Source organism: Prenolepis imparis, unplaced genomic scaffold (genome assembly GCF_030444845.1).
Source record: "Prenolepis imparis isolate NDT839.2.m4 unplaced genomic scaffold, iyPreImpa1.0 SCAF_2, whole genome shotgun sequence".
Lineage (NCBI taxonomy): Eukaryota > Metazoa > Arthropoda > Insecta > Hymenoptera > Formicidae > Prenolepis > Prenolepis imparis.
The window spans coordinates 5,376,360-5,403,234 of record NW_028141160.1 but is presented as its reverse complement, the minus strand read 5'-3'; the positions used below and the strand labels follow the sequence as shown (position 1 = coordinate 5,403,234).

The 26,875-nt window shown below is 36.7% G+C and overlaps 2 protein-coding genes and 1 long non-coding RNA gene across 3 annotated transcripts; 1 reads left to right on the top strand and 2 right to left on the bottom strand.

The window, feature by feature from the left end:
* Window positions 1-342: 342 nt before the first annotated feature.
* LOC145949013 (uncharacterized) lies at window positions 343-11,699 on the top strand. Its single transcript, XM_083058682.1, has 2 exons — window positions 343-569; window positions 9,714-11,699. The coding sequence occupies exon 2, from the start codon at window positions 9,714-9,716 to the stop codon at window positions 11,697-11,699; it is 1,986 nt and encodes a 661-aa protein (XP_082914808.1). The 5' UTR covers window positions 343-569.
* Window positions 11,700-17,909: 6,210 nt separating this feature from the next.
* Window positions 17,910-18,341, bottom strand: LOC145933183 (uncharacterized). The gene is made up of 2 exons (XR_014424825.1): window positions 18,184-18,341; window positions 17,910-18,116 (listed from the first exon to the last, which is right to left on the bottom strand). It is a non-coding gene; the product is annotated as an uncharacterized LOC145933183 (long non-coding RNA).
* Window positions 18,342-20,151: 1,810 nt separating this feature from the next.
* Window positions 20,152-25,977, bottom strand: LOC145932580 (F-box only protein 21-like). Its single transcript, XM_083031615.1, has 8 exons — window positions 25,820-25,977; window positions 23,152-23,460; window positions 22,634-23,069; window positions 21,773-21,909; window positions 21,421-21,577; window positions 21,154-21,228; window positions 20,629-20,923; window positions 20,152-20,409 (listed from the first exon to the last, which is right to left on the bottom strand). Exons 1-8 carry the CDS (start codon window positions 25,975-25,977, stop codon window positions 20,255-20,257), a joined length of 1,722 nt encoding a protein of 573 aa, XP_082887741.1. The 3' UTR covers window positions 20,152-20,254.
* Window positions 25,978-26,875: the final 898 nt, after the last annotated feature.

Genomic DNA, 26,875 nt, shown 5'->3' with positions numbered 1-26,875 from the left:
ATAAAGCGAGAACCCGCCGATAAAAGCGGCACTAACAAACGACAAATATCGCGATATAGGAAAAACTAACAACAAACACCGCCGCCGATATCGAAATCTCGAGAGGATAATAAAAATATAAACCTCAACAAATTCTCCATTGGTCAAAACCTAGGGCCCTAAACAAAAGCCCTGACCAATCCCGATAAACTTTTAAAGTCAAGAGACGCCTCCGGGACTGAAAGGGCGTTATTGAAAAATTCCCTATTCGTCAGGAAATATTAACAAACTAACGGGAAGGAGGAGCAAGAAGGTATATATACCCGTAACATCTCTCAGAGAATATCAATCTTTCCTCAAACCTACGCTCGCGGATCAATCGCGAAAAGTTGTATCACCATCCTTCGAGAGAATCTCGAACTCGTGAGCATTCGCAGTGACATTTGTGAAATCATCGTGTGCCCAGTGCTCACCGAGTACGACGATTTTCGCGAGTGAACAACTGCGAGTGGAACACCATCCTCACGGAGGAGTCCGTAGCCAGATTCACACCTGGAATAATTAACATCTACCTGCGCACTCCATAAGTAGTAAGTTATCAAGCACGCTACATCTCCACCCTTACTAATAATACTTAAAATAATTCTGGGACTTCAATTAAATTATAATTGTTTTCCTTTTTAATTTATTAATTTATTATCCTTGTTAAATTCTAACTTCGAAAAACTGTCCTTTCTTCCCCCATCCTTATCTCTCTCTCTCTCTCGAAATCACTGTGGATTTCCCGCGATAGCGGAGCAATCCGTGATTTCTATCATCCCCTTACCTTTTGAAATCACTCCGGATTTCCCGCGATAGCGGAGCAATCCGTGATTTCTTCCATCTCCTCTTTCTCTCGAAATCACTCTGGATTTCCCGCGATAGCGGAGCAATCCGTGATTTCTATCATCCCCTTACCTTTTGAAATCACTCCGGATTTCCCGCGATAGCGGAGCAATCCGTGATTTCTTCCATCTTCTCCCTCTCTCTCGAAATCACTGTGGATTTCCCGCGATAGCGGAGCAATCCGTGATTTCTATCATCCCCTTACCTTTTGAAATCACTCCGGATTTCCCGCGATAGCGGAGCAATCCGTGAATTCTATCATCCCTTTATCTTTTGAAATCACTCCGGATTTCCCGCGATAGCGGAGCAATCCGTGATTTACTCTCTCTCACTCTCTATTACTCTCTCTCACTCTCTATCTCTCTCTCTCTCTCTCTCTCTCTCTCTCTTGAATGAACAAATAAGTAATACAATAACTAACTAAATTATTAAATAATTAAAATATCAAAATTATATAAAAATAAATATATATATATATATATTTTTTTTTTTCTCTCTTACAAGAACTCCCAGAGTTATTTTTCAGTAAAAACTCTTCTTGCCCGGTTACTTTATTATTCGCTCTCGTAGTGGAAAATCCAAGGAGACGACCCTCGCGAACCGCTGTTAAATTGGCGCGAAACCGGCGTAATAGGCGGTTAAAGAAAGCGTTGGCACGGAGTCTGGCTGCGGGCGAAACCTTCGGCTCCCTAGAAAAAATTAACACACCGATCCATACAGAGACAACTAATACATATCACCCTACGGTCTCTCCTATTTCCTCACCCGAACATATAGAAACCCCGCTGACGCCGTCTCCCGCTACCTCTGCTTCTGCAGAATTTTTCGATTCCCCGCGAACTCCTTCTCCTCTTTCTCCCGAACCCGCTATACCTCAACGGGCCCCTTCCCCTCACTCCTCTGTTTCCTCTGAGGACGCCGATTCTCCGCGGAGCCCTTCTCCCTTTCTTCCCCCTGCTTCTCCCGAACGCCCTGAGCCACCTAGATCTCCGTCTCCGGCTCCCTCAACAATCACCCTTGAAGATTCTCCTCCCTCATCCCCAACGTCCTCTGTAAATAGGGAACATCCGGAAGGGTTTGAGGTAGTAGATATCAGCGACGACGATTCCGAGGAATCAGAATCGCCTGCCAAGCTCTCATACGAGCAATTCAGAGCTTGGCTGATAAACCAGCTCCCAGGGATACGAGAAGTCCCTGAGGAAGCTTTCACGATTGGTCCAGGCCCCGTAGACCACGAGGCCTTACGCGAATTTCTAGAGACCACCGATAGGAATAACATCATCCCCTGGTATGTTCCCGGGCGAAGATATCCTTTAGCCGTCCCTGCACACCTTCTCCTACGAACCTATCCCCCCTCCACCGCCATAATTACCGAACTCATATAACCTAGAAGTCTCTCTTACACGCACACACATGGACACTAATTTTATATACCTATTACCATTTAAATTATTGTAACCACCAATCGGGACCCTAAAATTTAAACAATAACTCTTACCCCTTTCTGCCCCGATTGAAGACCTCCGTACTAATGTATCACCCGCGACACATACACATACATTCACTCTTCATTAGCAACTAAGTCCGTCAATAATATTATTATGTATATAAATTCTTTCGTCTTTATATTAGGAATAAATTTATAAATTTCAAAATAAATGATTTTCATTTATTAATAACCCGTTCCCACTTATTCCCGTAAACCAGGATCGCACAAGGTCCCATCCTGCGTAAAAGAGATTAAATTCTCTTGCCAAAAAGGGACCACCGAGCGAACGGCCCTTTAAATAGAGTAAGAGCGACCCTTGCGGTCGTTGACCTATTTGGGCCCAGACGTTCGTTCGGGTCGAACAGACGGATAGTCTGCCGTCGTTCGAAAAGATAAATTTAGTTACGTCCTTCCTTTCGACTCTTCCTTCCTTGAGTCTGGACGTAACATAAATAAAATTTGGGGGCTCGTCCGGGATTGAAATGTGCGATTCCTGGTAGCGGTAATGAGTAAAGGAACAAGAGGTCAAACTGATAAAGATCAAATAGAAGAACTATATAAAACTGCATTAACAACACCACATAGAACACGCAAATCTAAATCTAAACCATCTGATTCCGAATTAATTCACACATCCACACCTTTAGTACCTTCAACTTCGACATCTCGCCAAATAAATTTTTCGTTAAAAGATCCTTCCTCAGAATTCGATTTAACTGAAAATACTTTAGTAGCCGAATCGCCCGAGCCAGATTCCGACGATTCCGCCGATATAACTACTGAAACAATAAAAGATCAAATCGAAAAATTTGATATCGAAAGCGATCCCGAAAATTTACTTTCTTTTAACATGGCGCAACCTAACCCCTTTGCTACCTTAAAATACGCGGTAGACGCCGTCCCCTTTTTTGACGGTAGTAACATTCCGCTAAATTATTTTATCGAGGGTTGCGAGGAAGCGAAAGCTATGCTTCCTAAGGAAGCAGAGGCTCAATTTACTAAAATTATAAGAACTAGAATAGTGGGAGAAGCGCGTCGAACAATTCGGGACGAAGATTTTGATACTGTATTGCAATTAACTACTTATTTAAAGAAAATTTATGGACCCACTAAAAATGTATATCAGTTACAAGGAGAACTAGGATGTATTTATCAAAGGAATGAAGAGGATGTCGTCACTTACGCAAATAGAGTTAAATTACTTGGAAAACAAATATTGGAAGCATATCGAAGTTCCGGTCACATTTTACCCAATCAAAATATAAAAACAACGGTAGAAAAAGACATGTGTAAGTGTTTTATTAGAGGGCTAAAGCCTGAAATAGAGCAAAGAATCACTAGAGATTTAGACGTACAAGAAACTGTCGCCGACGCCCTAAGGATAGAAAGAGAGCTTCGAGAGATGACAGGTTTGCGCCAAGGCCAAGGCGTTAAAACAGGCCAATCACCGTACACTAATCAAGTGCGGGAAATCTGTCAGATCTGTTTCAAAGAGGGACATGCCGCAAGTAGTTGTAGGAAGCTCGTTCAATTTTCCTTACAAGGGCACGATTTTCAAACGAATAACGGAACGGAGATTTTAATTTGCCAAATATGCAAAAAACGCGGCCACAGTGCGGATAAATGTCGCCAACGCGATCCTCGCGCTCGTCAGTCAGTAAACGTAATTCAAGAAAAAATTACTATATGTCAATTATGTTCAAAAACCGGCCACGACGCCAAATCATGCCGACAAACTACTTCCCAACAACAAATTAATAAATCGACGGTTACTTGTCAATGGTGTGAAAGGCCTGGCCATTCGGCTAGTAATTGTTGGAAAAAACAGAACGAGGAAAGAAGTTTGGAAAGTAGACCGAAAGTTTCATGCCAACTTTGCGATAAATTCGGACACTCCGCTAAGGATTGTCGTGTTAAAATAAATCAACAACTGACAACGAAGAACGATACATTCTGCAGATATTGTAAAGAACAAGGCCATCTCCTTGAAAATTGTCAGTTACGCAACGCAAGTAATAATCGTCGAAAAGAAAATAATCAGGGAAACTACACAGGTCCCTCGGGGTCGGGTGCACAACGGGGGACCGGACAGACTTCACACCCGTCGACATCTCAAGAAGTCAAGTAGGCCGTCAAACCATCGACATACGACCCGTAACAGTAAACCTCGATAAACATAGTCGCGTGCCTACTGTTCAGGTCCAAATTAACGAAATACCATCGCAAATAACCTTTCTATTAGACACGGGATCCGGACCAAATATAATCAAGGAAAATTTTATACCTAAAACTCTAAAAATTAACTATACAAATATATTAAAATTAAATGGTATAAATAATCATCCCGTATATACGCTCGGAGAAGTCGCTTTAAATCTCCTTGGAATTCCGATATCTTTCCATTTAGTATCTCGCGACTTTCCGATTCCACAATCCGGAATATTGGGAAATGATTTCTTTAAACAAACATCATCGAAAATAGATTACGCTCAAGGATATCTGACCGTATCCGAAGTTAACATACCGTTTTTCTCACCGGAATCTATAATAGTGTCTCCGAGATCCGAATCATTATTTTATGTAAGGATAGAAAACCCCGAAATAAAGGTGGGATATATACCAAAATTAAAAATAGAACATGGAATTTACTTAGGAGACACTATTGTAGAGAACATCTCCGGAAAAGCATATCTCAATGTTATAAGTACTTTAGACGAAGAAGTGGAAGTCCGCGTACCCACTTTGCGTTTAAAGCCGTTGGATCAATTATTTGACGACCATAAATCCGACTGTCCGACGGTCAACAATTACGATGAAGTTTCATCTATAAACGAAGAACCAATGAACACCAACGAAACTTATATTGATATCGAAGACGAAGAAGAAATTTTCGAGGATGAAGAAAAATTTACGGAAATAACTCGAAGGACAAACAAAATTAATGTTGACAAGGGGAATAAAAATTCTCCTGAAAATTTTAATAATTCAAAAATCCTTGGAGAGGGAAGTTACCAAACCTCTCCTGAAAATTTTAATAATTCGAAAATCCTTGGAGAGGGAAGCTACCAAACCTCTCCTGAAATTTCATATAATCCAACAATTAACGGAGAGGGAAGTTACCAAACCTCTCTTGAAAAATTGAATAATTCTAGTAAAGGGAAAAATTATCAAATCTCTCTCAAAAATTTAAATGATTCAAAATCCCTTGGAGAGGGAAGTTACCAAACCTCTCCTGGAGGGGATATTTCTAGAATTTCGGAGGGAAATTTCCAAACCTCGACAGAAAATTCTAGCTCCGTCAATTGCGAGGAGGGAAGTTACCAAACCTCACTACGCGATTTGACACAATCTTGTTCTAATTTAAGAGAGAAAAATTCCTTATCAATTCTAGATATCAAATTTCCGAAAGTTGGATTATTCACAGAAGACCACAATGACAAATTAAAGTCATCTCATGTCACTATAAAAGACCTTCTTGAAAAGGCACAAAAATATTTAAATATTGAAAAATTAAACATTAAAAACTCTAAACGCATGAAAAACAGAACCAAACCGTCTTCGAAAGTTTCGACGTCTTTATTAAATAAATCGCAAGAAATTATAGATAAATTTATGCGAAAACGAAAATCTAAACATAAAAGAAAACAACAACAAATTAACGATGCAAGCAACGATTTGCATAATTGTCTGGTGGTTTCCGAGAAAAAGGAGAAAGACCGCTTTATACAAATTACCGAATTATTACGATTGGAACATCTAAATGAAAAGGAACAAGAAAGTGTAAAGAAATTAATAACAAACAGTCAAAACCAATTTCATATTCCCGGAGAAAATTTAACTGCAACTCATGTACTCCAACATCAAATACCAACCACAGATGATCGACCAATTAACACTCGTCAATACAGATTCCCGCAACTACATAAGGAAGAAATAAACAAGCAGGTAGAGGAACTGTTAGAAGGAGGCATCGTAAAACCCTCACAATCGCCATACAATACGCCCATATGGATCGTGCCGAAGAAAGAGGACTCCAAAGGAAACAAGCGCTGGAGAATGGTCCTCGACTTTCGGGCTTTAAACGACAAGACCATCGGGGACGCATATCCATTACCTAACATCATAGATATATTAGATCAATTAGGGGGCGCGCAATATTTCTCTGTATGCGACTTAGCATCTGGGTTTCATCAGATAAAAATGGATCCTGCTGACAGTCACAAAACTGCATTCACTACTCCCTTCGGTCACTACGAATTCGATCGAATGCCTTTTGGATTAAAAAACGCTCCTGCAACATTTCAGCGCCTAATGGATTTAGTATTAACAGGATTACAGGGCGAAGAATTATTTGTTTATATGGACGACATTGTTATTTATGCTACTTCCTTAGAAGAACACGAACGAAAATATAACGCATTAATAGAACGACTTCGCGAAGCTAATTTAAAACTACAACCTGATAAATGTGAATTTTTAAAAACCGAAGTAACTTATTTGGGACACGTAATTGGCAGAGATGGAGTAAAACCAGATCCGAAAAAATTAGAGGCAGTACATAAATTTCCCCGACCGAAAACCCCAAGAAATATTAAGCAATTTTTGGGACTTGCCGGATATTACCGGCGCTTTATTCCAAATTTCTCTAAACTAGCAAAACCATTAACAAATCTATTAAAAAATGACACTCGTTTCGAATGGACATCAATTCAAGAAGAATCCTTCGAGATATTGAAACAAAAATTATGTGAAGAGCCAGTACTACAATACCCTGATTTCTCTCGACCATTTATTTTAACTACGGATGCGTCAGGTTTAGCCGTAGGAGGAATACTCTCACAAGGAGAAATAAACAAGGACAGACCTATCGCATACGCTTCCAGAACACTCACGGACGACGAAACGAAATACGACACTTACGAAAAGGAAGCACTAGCCATAATATATTGCGTTAAACACTTCAGACCATACTTATATGGAAGAAAATTCACCCTAGTTACAGATCATAAACCTTTAATGTGGTTTAAAAACGCGCAAGACGCAAATATGAGAATACTTCGCTGGAGATTAAAATTAGCGGAATACGATTACGACGTTGTTTATAAGGCAGGAAAAACTAACGTAAATGCGGACGCATTATCAAGAAACCCAGTAGATCTTGAAGAAATTGATTGCAAAATAATAAAAGAACGAAAAACATTAAATCCAAATAATCCAGAAGATGCAGAAATAATTTCCAGAATGCTGGAAGAAACCGATGACGAAGAAGAAGAAGACGACGATTTTCAACTATATCTGTCAGATACCGAAGAAATTGAAGGACCGATACTCGAAGAAGAACCCCCTGATAATAATGCCGATCCTATACCTTCTACCCCCGAAGAACTAAACGAACCTCCAGCGTCACAAACTATCGAAAAAGCGCTAATACATGATCCTCCAAAACAAAACAGAATGCAAACAAGAAGTCAGGCGACAAAACGAAATATTAAGAAAAATAATGAAAATCATAATAACAACAAAAACAATACTGAAAAGATAGAAGAAAGAAACGATCCGCCAGACAAAGATCAGGATAACAAAGAAACAGATGGAAAAGAAAGGGAAGAAAGCGATGACGACGAAGAAGAAATTATCAATAAAAATTTAAAATCAAGAAAAACAAAAATGAAACCTACTATCATTGAGAATAAAATAATTAAAAGCAACGTTATAGATTCTCGCGAACTATTATTTCTGCGAAAAGACAATGTCGCGTATTTTGTCGACATTTACGGAAAACCTTTAGACTCAGGATCTGAAAAACTCTTCGAAAGAAACGAACTCCCGAATATAGGACCCCTGGAGTTAGGTAAAGCGAAAGCAATAAAATACAAAACCTACTACCACATAGTCTTACCCATCAGTGAGACGGAACGAGAAGGCCCCACAGCGACTCTCAACCAAATTATCGCGGTCATACACGACTTACGAAATTTGACTGAAAATTTAAATTTAGGAACACTCAGCATTGCAAAAACAGAAATTATCAACAACGTTCCATGGAATAATATCAAATCGCAACTGCAATTAAGATTCATTAATTCCACTACCAAAATAATCATTTGCAACGGACAAATTAAATATCCACCGAAAGATCTACGATCCGTTATAATTGGTGAGATGCACTGTTCGCCGACCGGAGGACATCGCGGCGTCACTAAGACATACAATAGAATAAAACACAATTACTATTGGGAAAACTTAAAACTAGACGTTCAAAGATACATACAACAATGTTTGCAGTGCCAACTGAGAAAATTAGTACGCGTCAAAACAAAACAGCCTATGATAATCACAGACACACCAGGCTCTTCTTTCGACAAGGTAGCCATGGATATTGTCGGACCTTTACCCAAGACAGAAAGAAACAGCGAATACATTTTGACCTTACAAGATCAGCTGACCAAATACTGTATGGGTATACCATTACAAAACCAAACCTCCGAAACTATCGCAGAAGCTTTCGTAGATCGTTTCATCTGCATATTCGGAGCGCCAAAGGCAATATTAACGGATCAAGGAAGAAATTTTATCAGTGATTTAATGAGGAAAATCGCAAAATTATTTAAAATTCGTAAATTTCGTACTACTGCCTTCCACCCACAATCTAACGGATCTTTGGAAAGATCGCATCACGCATTAGGAGAATATTTAAAACAATACGCAAACGAACAAAAACAGTGGGATAGATGGATAAGCCTTGCAATGTTCAATTATAATACTAATGTACACGAAGCAACCAGACATACACCGTACGAATTAGTCTTCGGAAAAATAGCCAGAATTCCTTCGAACGAGCTTTTACCTCCAAGCGACCAATTAGCGAATTACAACGATTATCTAGTAAACCTCGTTACACAACTTCATACAATTCAAGGAAATGCTCGTGAAAACGTTATCGAAGCAAAACACAGATCGAAGAAATATTACGATAGAAAGATTAACCCCCAAACCTTTAAACCAGGAGACCATGTATTTCTCTTAAAGGGGCCAAAACCCGGAAAATTCGGGGATCACTATACAGGACCTCATGAAGTACTGGAAATATTAAATAAAAATAATGTAAAAATTAGAATAAAGAAAAATAGCCGAATCGTGCATCCTAATCGATTGCGAATTTCCTACATTAAAACCACTAAATAATCAACAAAAAGGATTAATTTTCCACAAAAATAAATGTTTTTTTTTTTTATATATATATATATATATATATATATTAAAAATACAAAATATAATATTAATAAAAATAAAGTAGAAATACATAAAGGTTATAAGAGGAAAAAGATACACACACCTACAAAAATAATTAATATTTCAGATGGATCGCAAATTCAGACGAATAATCGCAATATTAATAATACTAGCAGTATACCTGCATCCAACACATGGGCTAATAGGATATGACTGTGGATCTTCCTCCGCAAACCTAACCACGCTATCACTGTTAAACATCGAGGAATGCGATATCCCTCGTAAAGAAATTAAACCGGATCAAGTTTACGTGCAGCTGTTACAAATTAATGAATTCGAAGCAGTGCACGTAATACAGTGCAAAGTTGAAATCGACCGATTAGTCAAGAAATGCGGAATGTTTTCTCACACAATGGATGTACATAACGGAAAATATTCATATATAGAAGAAATAACTCGCGAGGCTTGCAGGCGAATGCATAGTTACGGAAGTTATCAAGTAGGAAGCACTCTTATCTCAGGACTTAAATCCAATAGCACAATAACCAGACCGATTACGTTAGCTGGTCAAGTAGACAACTACGGCGAATGCCACGGAGGAGCATACTCAGATCCTTACGGAACATGGTCGGATGTCATTGTAGTCGGAACTGTAAAAATCACATTACAGGATTACACTGCCGACGTACGCATCAACACTAATAAAGTACAACTCAGATCCGGCATTACTTGCCAACTCGGCTCTACACATTGCATAGACATCGAAGGAGGAGACACGTATTGGAATACCGTACCTGCAGGTCCCTGTAAATTTAATAACTATGGAATATTATTCGAGGGGTACGCCTACAAAATAATTGACGACGAGCAAGGCCAAACAGTATATTCTCTCACCACACAAGACACAATATTCGCCCTAACCAGTAAAGGCAAACAAGATGTCTGCGGATATTCGATAATACGTACCGAACATCCTAAATTAATGATTTTCGAAACTGTACGAGGAACCGTCGTTTTCAAAAAACAATCGCGCGTTTCAAATCTCGATATCTTCACGTACATGAATTCTAAGTTTGTTTACGTGGAAAAACATATTCGCACGCAAATTAATCAACTTTACCATGACATTTTATTACAACAATGTAATTTAGAGCAACGAATGCTACAAAACGCTTTGGCCATAGCCACACAATCTCCAGATATTTTTGCATATCATCTAATGAAAGGGCCCGGCTATATGGCTCTACTAGCTGGAGAGGTTATTCACATCGTAAAATGCGTACCCGTCGAAGTCAAGCTCGCTCAAACAAACCGATGCTACAACCAACTACCCGTGCTTCGGGAAAATCAAACGTATTATTTAACTCCACAAACGCACATATTATTGCAACAAGGAACGCAAACCACTTGTAACACATTAGCACCCGCCATGTATCAGCTAGGAGATTCTTGGTACAAATTTATGCCAAGACCAGTGGATACCATACCGCCGGTCACTATAAAACCATTGACTAAGCCTGTATGGAAATACATCAGCCCAGGATCGCTCGCCACCAGCGGTATATACACGGAAACAGATTTAAAGGACCTACGAGATCATATAATGTTTCCAGCCGAACGACCTGCCGTCCTCAACTCCCTAGCGAGAGGGGTGATGGGAAAAACCATATCCCTGGAAGGGGGATCAATCTCCAATTTACTTGATACAAACACCATAGAAAAAATAGCAATATCTACATGGAACAAATTCTGGAATAAATTTCTATTTTTCGGGAATCTCAGCGCTGGACTAATCGGAATATACCTGAGCATCAGAGTCATAAAACTGACGCTAGACACAATAGTACACGGCTACGCCTTACACACAGTGTACGGGTGGTCCTTGTACCTGCTAGGAGCCCTATGGGACTCCCTAACACATCTACTAATACATTTGAAAACAAGGCAATCGAAAAAATCGAAAGCCAGCGTGCCGGTTCCCTATACCCAAAATAACGAGACACCTGAAACCATCCACACGGAAAACAACACAACTCCAACAGCTACCTACCCCCTCCTCCCCCCACGGGAAGATACTACATATACCTTGGAGCTTAAAGAAGCGAAATTTTAACGAGCAAGGCATACCGCCAATTACAATAACCCCCCCCCGGTTTTCTTCACATATCAAGCAAGGCATACCGCCAATTACAATAACCCCCCCCCGGTTTTCTTCACATATCAAGCAAGGCATACCGCCAACACAATAAACCCCCTTTTTGGATCTCCCCATGCACCAAAAACAGTAAAATTTTTTTTTATATACAGAAATGGAAACCTCTTACATCGACACTGAATTCTTGACTCGCGGTCGCCTGAAGGTGACCGTGGTAAGAGCGGAATCACCCTTGCTGTTTTGGGTACAACTAAAAAATAGCGCAAGGGAACTCCTGGAAATGGAAGAAGAAATCCAATTCCGGATGGATAGGAGAGCCAATTCATTGCTCGTATACCCTCACCATATGAAGGAGGACTTAGAGGTCGTGGTTAAAGACAAGAAAGGATGGAAGCGAGGGTTTATACAAAGCATAAATAAAAACACTTGGATGGTCAAAATAATGCTCGGCGACTGGGGAAGAACAGTGTGGCGCCGTATGAGCGAAGTGTATCACCTAGAAGACCGTTTTAAGGGGGTATCCTGGCAAGCCATAATATGTGGATTAGCCCACACCGCAGCCCCTAATGGTAGGCAAACGTGGCCAATAATGACACGAGACCTGTGTCGACTCCTTTTAGAGGGACAAGATGGATGGATAAATATAGTCCATCCTCTAAGAAAGGGTGCGGCCCTGGTGAAACTCCATATGGAGACCACCAAAATGTTCGATAGAGCATATAACTTTAGGGACGCGCTAATTCGGATTGGCCACGCCGAACTTTGCACAAAAATCACCGCCGACGTGGAACCCTCAGTCTAAAAAAAAAAAAAAAAAAAAAAAAAAAAAAAAAAAAAAAAAAAAAAAAAATATATATATATATATAACCAGAATTATGTGTTAACTTAGAGTTATTGTAGCATTTAAATAATTCTATATATTCTAAATTTTTATTACTCCACTATTCATTTGAAATCTGAATTGTGTATTAATTCAGAATTACTCTAGTGTTTAACAATAAGTATTCCTATAGACCCTAAATTTTCTTTACCTTACTACTACTTCGTTTGAATTTTGAATTATGTATTAGTTAGAATTACGCAAGCGTTTAAGTACTCCCATATATCCCAAATATTAATTACTATTATCATTAGTCACTATATCACCCTACCTTTCCTCTTTATATTATGTACTTCTTTTGCACATTATAATTATAGCGTCATTATTGATGCTACACATTATCATATCATATTATTTTTTTTTTTTTTTTTTTTTTTTTGTATTAATTACTATTAGACCATATATATATATTGAATCGTTATTGGTAATATTTCAACATTTGCGTTCTTAGATTTCAGTTTTTTTGTATACTTATCATGAATATATGTGTTTCTTCTTTAATTACATGCGCAAATTTATACCTTATACTTAACCTCATAATAATAATACTTTGTAAACAAGTGGAACCATTTTCTATCTTAATTACATCATTATCGTCAAAACATACTGCCTGATCATCGGTTGCAGTATAACAATGCCAGTATATCACCATCTTCAATGGACACCCGAGATGCCGGAAGAAGTACGCCAAGGCCCAATCGACGGTGTTAAACCAGGAGACCACCCCGAAACATACCGAAATCTAACAGAACTCCGGTGTGTTACATTAATGGAGGGTGAAATCTATCAAGATACGACTGACTGCAGCAAAATTTGTCAAGAATGCTATGGTAAAATATCAGCCGAGGAAAACCAAGAATATGCAACAATACCACCGCATAATTTGGTCCACGAAATATCAGCTGGCGACCAAACAAATTGCACTAAATGCAATAAAGTAATAGTAACAATCAAACCGGCAATAAACTGCAGGGACTGCATAGAAGAATATCTATACGTCGACCAGACATACTTGGCCGAAGGCTGGGGTCAAGCTGTGATCCCCAGAGGGGTAGAAGAGCAATAAAAGGAAGGGACCTGCTACTTGACACCAGAGAACTGACATTTACTACTGACGAAAATCAGGCAGATAAAAACGTGCCTAAATTCTTTTCTTTTCTTTATATATAACATATATATATTTTATATATATATATATCCCTCTATTTTCATTAGAATTTTCATACGATAGAAAAAGGGCTCCACACCAGCGTTACATGTATTAGCGGTACTAAATTTAAATAAATAAGTACAATTAAAAATAAGCTATAAGTAAATTGTATAAAAAGCGAGGAAAGGACGAAAGAACAAAGGAAGGGGTTATGGTGGTCGCCTTTTCTTTCCTCCTTTTCTACAAAATATTTAAATAGTAATTAGGAACTCAAAGAAACACATTTAATAAAAACAGAATTAAATGTGAGTCTTTCTACCAAATCGGCAAGTCGTGGCAAGAAAAGAATCGAATTATTCCTCACAGATTCTTTTTGCAAATGTTGTGTTTTTACACCCCCAACATTTGTCTAAGGCGGGGGGTGTTACGTCCGGCGGACTTCACGATTCTTTTCTTTCCCACGACCAAGGCGAAGTTTGTTGTTAGGTAAATAAGAAAGGAAGAAAAAAGATAATAATAATCTAAGCGGCACGTATATAATAAAACGAAAACGTGCCCAGCGAAACGGACAGCTGCAGATATCGTGAGCGACCGATAAATATTACAAAATCGGTAAATAAAAGAGACCAGGCGGAAAGATGCCGAAAGCGGATTCTTGCCGACACCCTCGCGAATAATAAGTTAAAATCACATATCGGCAAAACATAAAGACGGCGAGAACGCGCCGAAAGCAAATCCTTCCCTAGTAAAATTAGGGGAAAACAAATAATGAAAACGAAAGTGTGCAAAATAAGATAGCACACCTGCGGGTATTCTCGCGAGAAAGCGGCGAAAAATATAAAGATTAAAAAGATGCCACACGCATCGCCTCTCAGTAAACAAGCTCTAAGCCACACGCGAGGGCAATAAAGCGAGAACCCGCCGATAAAAGCGGCACTAACAAACGACAAATATCGCGATATAGGAAAAACTAACAACAAACACCGCCGCCGATATCGAAATCTCGAGAGGATAATAAAAATATAAACCTCAACAAATTCTCCATTGGTCAAAACCTAGGGCCCTAAACAAAAGCCCTGACCAATCCCGATAAACTTTTAAAGTCAAGAGACGCCTCCGGGACTGAAAGGGCGTTATTGAAAAATTCCCTATTCGTCAGGAAATATTAACAAACTAACGGGAAGGAGGAGCAAGAAGGTATATATACCCGTAACATCTCTCAGAGAATATCAATCTTTCCTCAAACCTACGCTCGCGGATCAATCGCGAAAAGTTGTATCACCATCCTTCGAGAGAATCTCGAACTCGTGAGCATTCGCAGTGACATTTGTGAAATCATCGTGTGCCCAGTGCTCACCGAGTACGACGATTTTCGCGAGTGAACAACTGCGAGTGGAACATCCTCACGGAGGAGTCCGTAGCCAGATTCACACCTGGAATAATTAACATCTACCTGCGCACTCCATAAGTAGTAAGTTATCAAGCACGCTACATCTCCACCCTTACTAATAATACTTAAAATAATTCTGGGACTTCAATTAAATTATAATTGTTTTCCTTTTTAATTTATTAATTTATTATCCTTGTTAAATTCTAACTTCGAAAAACTGTCCTTTCTTCCCCCATCCTTATCTCTCTCTCTCTCTCGAAATCACTGTGGATTTCCCGCGATAGCGGAGCAATCCGTGATTTCTATCATCCCCTTACCTTTTGAAATCACTCCGGATTTCCCGCGATAGCGGAGCAATCCGTGATTTCTTCCATCTCCTCTTTCTCTCGAAATCACTCTGGATTTCCCGCGATAGCGGAGCAATCCGTGATTTCTATCATCCCCTTACCTTTTGAAATCACTCCGGATTTCCCGCGATAGCGGAGCAATCCGTGATTTCTTCCATCTTCTCCCTCTCTCTCGAAATCACTGTGGATTTCCCGCGATAGCGGAGCAATCCGTGATTTCTATCATCCCCTTACCTTTTGAAATCACTCCGGATTTCCCGCGATAGCGGAGCAATCCGTGAATTCTATCATCCCTTTATCTTTTGAAATCACTCCGGATTTCCCGCGATAGCGGAGCAATCCGTGATTTACTCTCTCTCACTCTCTATTACTCTCTCTCACTCTCTATCTCTCTCTCTCTCTCTCTCTCTCTCTCTTGAATGAACAAATAAGTAATACAATAACTAACTAAATTATTAAATAATTAAAATATCAAAATTATATAAAAATAAATATATATATATATATATTTTTTTTTTTTCTCTCTTACAAGAACTCCCAGAGTTATTTTTCAGTAAAAACTCTTCTTGCCCGGTTACTTTATTATTCGCTCTCGTAGTGGAAAATCCAAGGAGACGACCCTCGCGAACCGCTGTTAAATTGGCGCGAAACCGGCGTAATAGGCGGTTAAAGAAAGCGTTGGCACGGAGTCTGGCTGCGGGCGAAACCTTCGGCTCCCTAGAAAAAATTAACACACCGATCCATACAGAGACAACTAATACATATCACCCTACGGTCTCTCCTATTTCCTCACCCGAACATATAGAAACCCCGCTGACGCCGTCTCCCGCTACCTCTGCTTCTGCAGAATTTTTCGATTCCCCGCGAACTCCTTCTCCTCTTTCTCCCGAACCCGCTATACCTCAACGGGCCCCTTCCCCTCACTCCTCTGTTTCCTCTGAGGACGCCGATTCTCCGCGGAGCCCTTCTCCCTTTCTTCCCCCTGCTTCTCCCGAACGCCCTGAGCCACCTAGATCTCCGTCTCCGGCTCCCTCAACAATCACCCTTGAAGATTCTCCTCCCTCATCCCCAACGTCCTCTGTAAATAGGGAACATCCGGAAGGGTTTGAGGTAGTAGATATCAGCGACGACGATTCCGAGGAATCAGAATCGCCTGCCAAGCTCTCATACGAGCAATTCAGAGCTTGGCTGATAAACCAGCTCCCAGGGATACGAGAAGTCCCTGAGGAAGCTTTCACGATTGGTCCAGGCCCCGTAGACCACGAGGCCTTACGCGAATTTCTAGAGACCACCGATAGGAATAACATCATCCCCTGGTATGTTCCCGGGCGAAGATATCCTTTAGCCGTCCCTGCACACCTTCTCCTACGAACCTATCCCCCCTCCACCGCCATAATTACCGAACTCATATAACCTAGAAGTCTCTCTTACACGCACACACATGGACACTAATTTTATATACCTATTACCATTTAAATTATTGTAACCACCAATCGGGACCCTAAAATTTAAACAATAACTCTTACCCCTTTCTGCCCCGATTGAAGACCTCCGTACTAATGTATCACCCGCGACACATACACATACATTCACTCTTCATTAGCAACTAAGTCCGTCAATAATATTATTATGTATATAAATTCTTTCGTCTTTATATTAGGAATAAATTTATAAATTTCAAAATAAATGATTTTCATTTATTAATAACCCGTTCCCACTTATTCCCGTAAACCAGGATCGCACAAGGTCCCATCCTGCGTAAAAGAGATTAAATTCTCTTGCCAAAAAGGGACCACCGAGCGAACGGCCCTTTAAATAGAGTAAGAGCGACCCTTGCGGTCGTTGACCTATTTGGGCCCAGACGTTCGTTCGGGTCGAACAGACGGATAGTCTGCCGTCGTTCGAAAAGATAAATTTAGTTACGTCCTTCCTTTCGACTCTTCCTTCCTTGAGTCTGGACGTAACAAAAGATACAAGACATTTTTTCTTCAAATTAATTTTTATTTTTCTACATAGTCTCCTTGTAAGTCTATACACTTCTCCCAGCAATGCTCCCATCTCTTCAATCCGTCCAAATAGTACTCGGCGTCTTTCTCTGCAAAATAGTTGTTTACGAAGGTGATGGCCTCCTCATTCGACGAAAATCTCTGTCCTCCGAGCGCAACTTTTAGCTTAGGGAACAAAAAAAGTCGCTTGGGACTAGATCTGGTGAGTGGTCAAGCAGTTCAAACCGTAATTCGTGGATTTTCGCCATGGCAACCGCTGAGGTGTGAGACGCGGCAAGTGAGCAAACGCGGCACCCAACGCGCGGACAGCTTTCTCATGCCTAAATCTTGATTCAATATGTGACAAACACGTTCTTTGGACATGTTCATAGCCTCTGCTATCTCTTTAACTTTAATTCGACGGTTGTCTAGCACCATTTGGTGAACTTGAGCGATATTATCGTCAGTGGTTGCAGTTTTTGGACGTCCCGAACGTTCATCGTCACCCAAGCTGGTACGGCCACGTTTAAATTCAGCAGCCCAAAATTTCACGGTGGTAAATGATGGTGCAGAGTCCCCGTACACAGCGTCCAACTCGTCTTTGATTTGCGTAGGCGTATTGCCTTTCAAAAACAAATATTTAATGACAGCTCGATACTCGATTTTTTCCATTTTCACAAAAACACTCACATCGACTCACTCAAATGATTGTCAAACAACAACTGCGCGTCCAAAATGGCTGAAATTTTGGTGAGTACCTTGCAAAGCATGCGCAAACACATTCCCCAACTTTTGTTTACGAGTGTTGCCATCTTCATGTTGAGGTCGGAAACTTTTCAGACAACCCTCGTATAGTATACCTATTATTTTTAAATTTAATATTATAAATTTTTCTTATATTTTTATTTCAAATCATATTTATTTAAAATTCCTTCATATACACGCGCTATCTCTCTCTCCTTCGCCGGACATCTCTCTTCTCTCTCTCGCTTGCGTGCGCTTCGCGCTATCTCTCTTGCGCTCTATCTCTTTCTCTCTTGCGATTTCTTTCTTGCGTACACCTCGCATTCCCCTCTTCCCGCGGACCCCTTGTTCACAAAGCTTCACGCGGTCTTTCGCGGATCCCCCTCCCCGCGGACCCCTCGCGGACCGTAATCGCGCGTTCCCCCTCCCCGCGGACCCCTCGCGGACCATAACCGTGCATTCCCTCTCGCCGCGGACCCCTCGCGGACCCTAAACCGCGCGTTTCCCCTCGCCGCGTGACGTCATTCCCCCTCCCCGCGTGACGTCATTTCCCCTCCCCGCGTGACGTCATTCCCCGCGCCACATGTTCCCCTCGTCCCTCACCCTTCCTCAGAGGACCAGGCTTAGAACCCGCCTTATATCACTACTTTGTTCGTCTAGTTGATAACTCTAAGAATCCATACCTGTCATAATTTGATTGTTTTTGTTTCAGAATTATGTAGTGTAAATGTAGAAATGTAAATAATTTACATTTTAACTCAAATGCCATATGTGATTAATTTCAGTCAGAAAAAATGTATATACAGGGTGTCCGGTAATAGTCGCATTAACCGTCGTGTGCAGGTAGAGCTAGTTAAACCGAGTAGAAAAGTCCTCTACCATTTTGCGATATTCTCAATAATAAGAGAGAAATAAATTAAAGAAAATCAGCCAATTCGCGCGATGATAAGCGTGCGGTGAGAAGAGACAGCCCACTCGGGTGTCCAGAGTTAGCGCTACTCGTATGGAGTTACTGTCTTTTGTAAAGCGCTCCTCCCCGCTTCATCGCGCGCTTAGCAACCGTGTAACATTATACTGTTTCTTTTCGCCGCATGCTTAGTAACGACATAAAACTGGGCTGTCTCTTCTCGCCGTCGTCACACGAATTGGCCGATCTTTATTAATTAATATCTCTCTTATTATTGAGAATATCGCAAAATGGTAGAGGACTTTTCTACTCGGTTTAACTAGCTCTACCTGCACACGACGGTTGATGCGACTATTACCCTGTATATAATCATTGGTTAGACGGGTTCATTAATTGGTGAGACGGTGTCTCAATAACTGACTCTGTTTTTTTAAGTTAAAAAACGTAATTTATTACAACATTATATAGCAAACATAATTTATTACAACATTATAGTATAAAATAGTAAAGAAACTTTTTTAAATCTACTGTTTCTCTATTTAAATTGATTAGTCAGTGTATCGATTACTTTCATTGGATCGTATAAAACTCAATGTTCTAGCCAAGTCTCTTAGAAATATGTAATTTATTTTCTTATGAGAATTTACATCATACCTTCTATGATAAAATTTAAACCTCTAAATCGAATTTGCATTTTAATTAATAAATTCTCGCGAAGATCTTTTTCATATGTCTCTTACAATTAGCTCTTTTAAACGTGCATTATATCATTGTCTTAGTTAAGATTGTTGCACTCTATTGTTCAACTTTTTTCTTTATTTATTAAGTTGTTATTTTCAAACGTGTTTTATTTTTTATTTTTTAATAATTATAATTATTAAAATTATAAGAAGAATTATAATTATTAAAATTATAAGAAGAATTATAATTCTTAACTAATGATGAAGAATTCTCCTTCTTCTTCTTATTGAAATTCCGTTCACTATAATGGGACAGAGCGTACTGCGATTTTCTTTAGAAAATAGCTGCATATTTTAACTGGATATAGTATATTTGCCAATGATATATTTATCAGATAAATTGTGTTTATACTATTCATTTTTATAATTATTATGATATTATTGTCTTTGCAGTTATAGAAGCGTCCTGCGGAAAAAGTCTTGCCAGCATTTGATTTGGTACGTAATGGGTGCTCTCAAATTTACAAAAATAGCGACCTATTTCGTTATTGTTGATCCATTTCGGCGTTGTTAAAGTTATGTCATCTAAAATAAAAAATGTAAATGGAAAATAAATTTATGGTAACTTAGATAAAATAATAAAATAAGAATATAAATAAAACAATAGCTTAAATAAATAAAGCGGCTGTATTAAAAAAGGAAACACAATAAAAAGAAGTAAAATAAAATAATATTTTGTACAAAGAAAACTTGTAATGTAAACAAATATAATTTTAAATAAAGACTTTTAATGATATTTCATACCTTCTTCGACGTAACATATTTTATTATTTTCGGTAAGAATTATATAATTTGTTTGTCCAAAATTACGAAAGTGATTCAATGGCATGACACCTATGTCCATAGGGGATGATTTACTGCTTTTAGAGATCATAACATGGCTATCTACATATCGGTGCCATCCAATTATTACGCCAGTACAACTATCTGTAGATTGAGCATTATGTTTTACGATCATTCCTACTGCATATTTCATGTCCTCTGATCTTGTATTTATTTGCTCTGTTTTTTTAGAAGATAGTTTAAAATAAAGCCTCAGCTGGAAAAAATAAGATTGGATTTCAATTGATTATTTCTTGTCAGTTAATTTCTAAATAGACTATTACAGCAAGTTATTACAACTGTTTAAGTTATAGATAAATTATAATATTCGTAGTCGTAATTGTACGTGTAATCAGAGAGAGAATCCTTATGGAGATTATCTTTTATTATTATTTTATTTTAATACGCGGCATGTGTAACATGTGTATAAAATATCCTAATTTTTACCACGTTGTTTTTATATTTTCCTAGTTCGAAAGATAGGTTTGAAAAAAAACCCCACATAACTTGTATCTGCAACCACTGCTGAAAAAGATATTGAACATGGGCAAAAATTAAATGTAAACACAGAGTAGTAATAACAAATGAAAGAATGACAGATTGTTTAAAATTTTGTTTGCCTATATTAAGCGTATTTCATTGACTCATGCAAAGGTTCCAAATATATTATTTAGTGTTAAAATGAATAAAAATTACATATCAGTAATTACCAACCTCTGTAGCTCTTATTTCACAAGGTTCTGAGTAGGAATAAGAATCTAGATACACTGAATACCGTGCCGTGTAATACAGTGACTGGTTCACAAGACAATCCGGAAATTTCTTACAAATTATGTTTAGACATCTTGCATTTTGTAAACTATTCATGGCACTGTAAATAATTTAAAATTATATGTGTGTGTGTGTGTGTGTGTGTTAATAGTAAAAATGTCGAAAAGTTTTGATAATTTTGGTAAATATTGACAAAAGAGGACCCAGCTCCAACGACCTTGATCTTGACATATGTTGTCAAGATCATGAACCTGAATATAATAATTTAAAATTAAAAATTTAATATTATACCTACTATTTTGGTTTCCAAAATATACTGAGAACGGGTTTTGTCAGCATTACTATTACATCGCAACGAAGACCAAGTCTCCTGGCCACGCTGTGATATATTATTAATAAAATTATTTCTTGACCATATTTATTTTTTAAGACCTGAAGATTTTAAGACCAGATATTGCAATACAGAAATTAATTAGAACAAGAGTATTTTTAATATATACAGGATGGCCTACATAAAGTGTTACAAGCTGTTTTCTCCGCCACTAGTAAAGATATTTGAATTTATTTTTAATTAAATGGGACAAGGTGCCTGAAAATTTGATGGAGAAAAAATGTTGAGGGCCTTTAAGGTACAAAAGGGGGGCCTTTTTATTTTTTCTTAGAAAGAATCACTATATTATTTTTTTACATAAATCAATTCCTCGCAATATTATGCATAAACAGTTAGAAGGATAAGATGTAAGTCATCGGAAATGAATATTTTACGAGATAATTTATAATATATGTAAAATTATGTCACATTAAAGTACAAAATATCTCGTAAACTATTCACTTTTTAATCATATTACCCTTATAACTTTTTATGCAAAATATTGCGAGGAATCGATTTATGTAAAAAAATATAATGATTTTATTTAAGAAAAATGAGGGGGCTCTTTATTTGTTCTTTAAAGGCTTCCAATATTATTTTTCTCCATTAAATTTAAAAGCATCCTGTCCCATTTAATTAAAAAAAAAAAAAAAATTATGTTAATATCTTTAGCAGTGGCAGAGAAAACAGCTTGTAATACTTTATGTGGGCCACCCTGTATATAATAAACATGTTCATAGCATAAAGTAAGCCGTAATTATAACACGTTAATTTATAATAACTTACATTATCTATACACATGTATTCTAAATTTGTGTCTTCCAATTTGCATGGTCGAAAGTTTAATTTATCGAACATATATTCCTCGAGTGTATCTATAATCTGGATACTTTCTGCTTCGTCCCAATGATTATCTTGAATATTGTTGTTTTTCCAATAGGTAAATGTTTCAGTGGATGTCGAGAATATCGAATGATCGGGATGTTTTTTTCTGAGGTAATCCAGTATCTCTAGTGCGATATTATCCAGCGATGTTTTTACGCATGAATACAATATATCCTTTTGAGGTTGAATAAATTTTGCCATAACAGTAGCCATCCATTCTGAAGGCTGGTCAGGTTGTTTTTGAAATCTATCCCACTTCTTTCTCACCCAACATTGCCTGATATAGTTAAATATTTTTAGATTGCAATATCTTTCAGTCAGATCGCAACCAGTTCTTCTGAAAAATTGAAATATTAATTGTTCAATAAGTACATTAGTCTATAAAGTTAATAGTACTATATATATATTGAAAATCCTACCGTGGAGATTGTTTAAGCAAATTTTTAATCTCATCAATAAAGAAATAGTATTTTATGAAATGTTTAGGATAATTAATCATCTCATCAAAATAATTTTTTAAATGTTGATCTAGATGAAATATGTTTTCAAATTGTATTAAATTATCGATTGATTCATAATAATTTTTATGATAATGTTTATGAATAATTTGAGACACATAATCACGTAATTGTCTTGCACAATTTATGCCTATTTCTATAAAATATCTCTCTTTATCCTTTTGTTTGTTCTCCTCATTTTTCTTATAGTATTTCTTCGCAGAAGGCCATCTAAAATTGAAATAAAAAATATTTTAATTAATTTTTGAAAATCATACAGTGCATTAGTAATACATTTTTAGAGCAATTAATTATTTGAATTGCATAATATTTGACGTATTAGTCAAACTATAAATATTTGTTAATAAATAAATATTATAAAATAAATATTAATAAATATAATAAATATAATAGATATTATAAATTTATATAAATAAATATTTTTTTTAATGCAAAGAATATAAAATATATAATCTTTTTAATTTTAAATTGTATATATGTATATAATTTAAAAAAAATTTATATTTATAAATATACAATGCAAAATGGAGAAAACATGTTTTAACATTATAGCCTTATATTATGTAACTATAACAAGTTTTTTTATTTTTTTATTTTATGTTTATAAAACAGTTTAGTTTACCAAATAAATTAATAAAATAATAAAATAAAATAATTACATTTATAAAATAAAAATAATTTAATAATTTTAAAAAATAATTAAATTACTAAACCAAAGTGCAAAATTACTAATTTTTAATATATGTATTATTATTTTTGATTATATTATATTTGTTAGTCTTTTACCTGAGAGATTAGGCATTCATTTACCGCCTTTACCTCTTCGTCGGACCTGAGGATCGATTCTGTATCATATAACTATAAATGGATGAAAATTACAAAAATGAGCAAACTTAATAGAAAATTTATAATTTCATTTCTCCAAACCTAGTAAATTCCTTTATTTTTGTAATTTTCACATTTTCAAAATCGATTCTCAGAAAGAAAGATACTTTACGTGTTCCCCTTTGATTTTAATGAAATTTGGTTATATTATAGTAGATCGAAAAATAAGAGATACGTATTTTTTATAGCTGCCCAAAAACACTATAAGGATGTATAACAGCTTCTAGAAAATTGGAAAAATTAAGGTATATAGTTTGACTGTTTTATATGTATATAAGCACGCAATATTTTATTTGTATTAAACCAAGTGGAAAAGTTGTGTCATCATGAGAAATAAAAAATACAATTCGGTGGTTTTAATTGAAATATTTTACGGGGTTGAACCATTTCCAAACACGATTAAAATTATACAAATATTTAATATATGAGACAAAATTTGAGCAAAAAAATCTGAAAAAGTATATATTTAATATTAGTCTTAAAATAAGTTTACGTGTTTTTACATTTTTCTAGAAAATCATATTTCAGAGAATAATTACCCTTAAATGGATTTTATATATTATAAGTTAGAAGTTATTATTGTGTATAGAAAAATAATCTCTGATTGAAGTTTTGAAGTAAATTTATCGACTGTTTCATTTTAATTGAACATGTAAATTTTTTAAACTTTATGTTGATATTCTAATGTGAAAACATCAAAACTTCATAAATAAAAATAAAATAATCATTTTTGTGCATTCTTTAATTTATTTCACTTACCATTCTTTGATAAGATTTTGATCCACTATTTCTTTTATGAAAAGCGCTGGAAACGAAAATTAATGAGACACGCGTGATCTTGTATAGAAAGATTTAAATGTATTTATGGGTAGCTACCTTCTGAAATGATTTTCTAGAAAAAAGTAAAAACACGTCAACTTATTTTAGGACTAATATAAAATGTATACTTTTTTCAGATTTTTTGGTCAAATTTGGCCTCATTTAATAAATATTTGTGTAATTTTAAACGTGTTTGGAGGTGATTCAACTTCATAAAATATTTCAATTAAAACCACCAAATTATGTTTTTCATTTCTCATGGTGACTTTTTCTCTTGGTTTGATTCAAAAATATTGCGTGTTCATATATAAAATAATCAAACTATAATAGTTTTTCCTAATTTTTCCAATTTTCCAGGGGTTGTTACATCTCCTTAAATTGCTTTTGAGCAGCTATAAAAAATACGTGTTTCTTATTTTTCGATCTACTATAACATATTCAAAATCAAAATCAGAGGAGGACATTTGAAGTGCCTTCCTTGTGAGACTTGTTTCCCATTTGAGCGGTTCAAAGACGTGAAAACTAAGAGCAAGCCGAATACGGCTGATGAGAAAGATATTCAAAGAAATGATGCGAGACAAGTCTCAGGTCCAATAAAGAGGTGAAGCTAGCGATGCATAAGTGCTTACGCTCTCAATTAAAAGATTATTTTTCTAGAGGCATCCATGCATTTCCGAAGCGCTGGAACACTTGTATTGCACACCATGGAGACTACGTATATAGAAGAATAATGTAAGTGCGTACCTTTTGTATTCAATAAATTACGAGATAAAAAATATTTAAGGTTTTCAGTTGACTCATCTAATAGATTGTGTAATTAATGTAAAGAAGTCGCGAAAAATTTACAAACAAAAAGATGAAATACCTCTGAAAAAATATTCTCTCCCAATTCTCGACATATTCGGCTGTTGAATGAAATTGTTTCCACACGTGTCTAAAATTATCGATATCCTCAATAGTGATATCACTGTAGCTGAGAATGATCTCTATCACATGGTCTGGTAAGAACAGTATCGTAGCCATTACGAAGAAAATTAGTAAAACACAAGAAAATAATATATAAATTAAATATATTTAATATAAATTATATATTTAATAGAACATAAACTAATTGCAACAAATTATTCGCGTAATTAATTCTCTGCTTTCAACATCTATTGCGAGACTGCTCGTGTATATCGGAAATGTCTCGTTAACACATATCCCGATAGCACGCAAATCGACCGATGCCTAGAATAACTAGCACGATTGACCAATCAGAAAGTCCTAGTGTTTAACTGGCCAATTAGCAATGTGAGCTAACAAATGTCCCGCCCATATATCTACTGATTGCAGCGAGCACAAGTGCATATGTATGTACATATACAGATGTTATTCACACTCTGACTGTACTCTAAATTCCTCGAAGATTACTTTGATCAACTTCGATTAAGGCCAATTTCACCATGTCTGATTATTTTTATTTTAAATAATAATATCAATGATACAACAAGAAAAAATACATGGAAATCTCTGCATTAAACCATCAGTTATCAAAAGTTATTTTAATCGCCTAGAAAACGGATGTTTGCCCAACAATTTCATATTTGTCTCATATAAATCATTTTTCATTTTACTCGATAAGTTTGCACAGAATTTATTGACGTAATTTATGCCGATAAATATTTTCAAAGAGAATTGATTTCTCTTAATATTTTATACAATATTAAATTCAAATGAGGATATAATTAAAATGATATATCAAACATATTTAAAGAAGAAATTTTTGAGATTACTTTTAAAATTCTTATGTAAATTCGATGTACAATATATATGCATATATAAATCAGTTATTGTTACAACTTCCACAAAATATATATGCCATCTTTTAAACATTTTAAAGACCTTATCTTATTATACAGGGTGTATCAGACCACCCGTC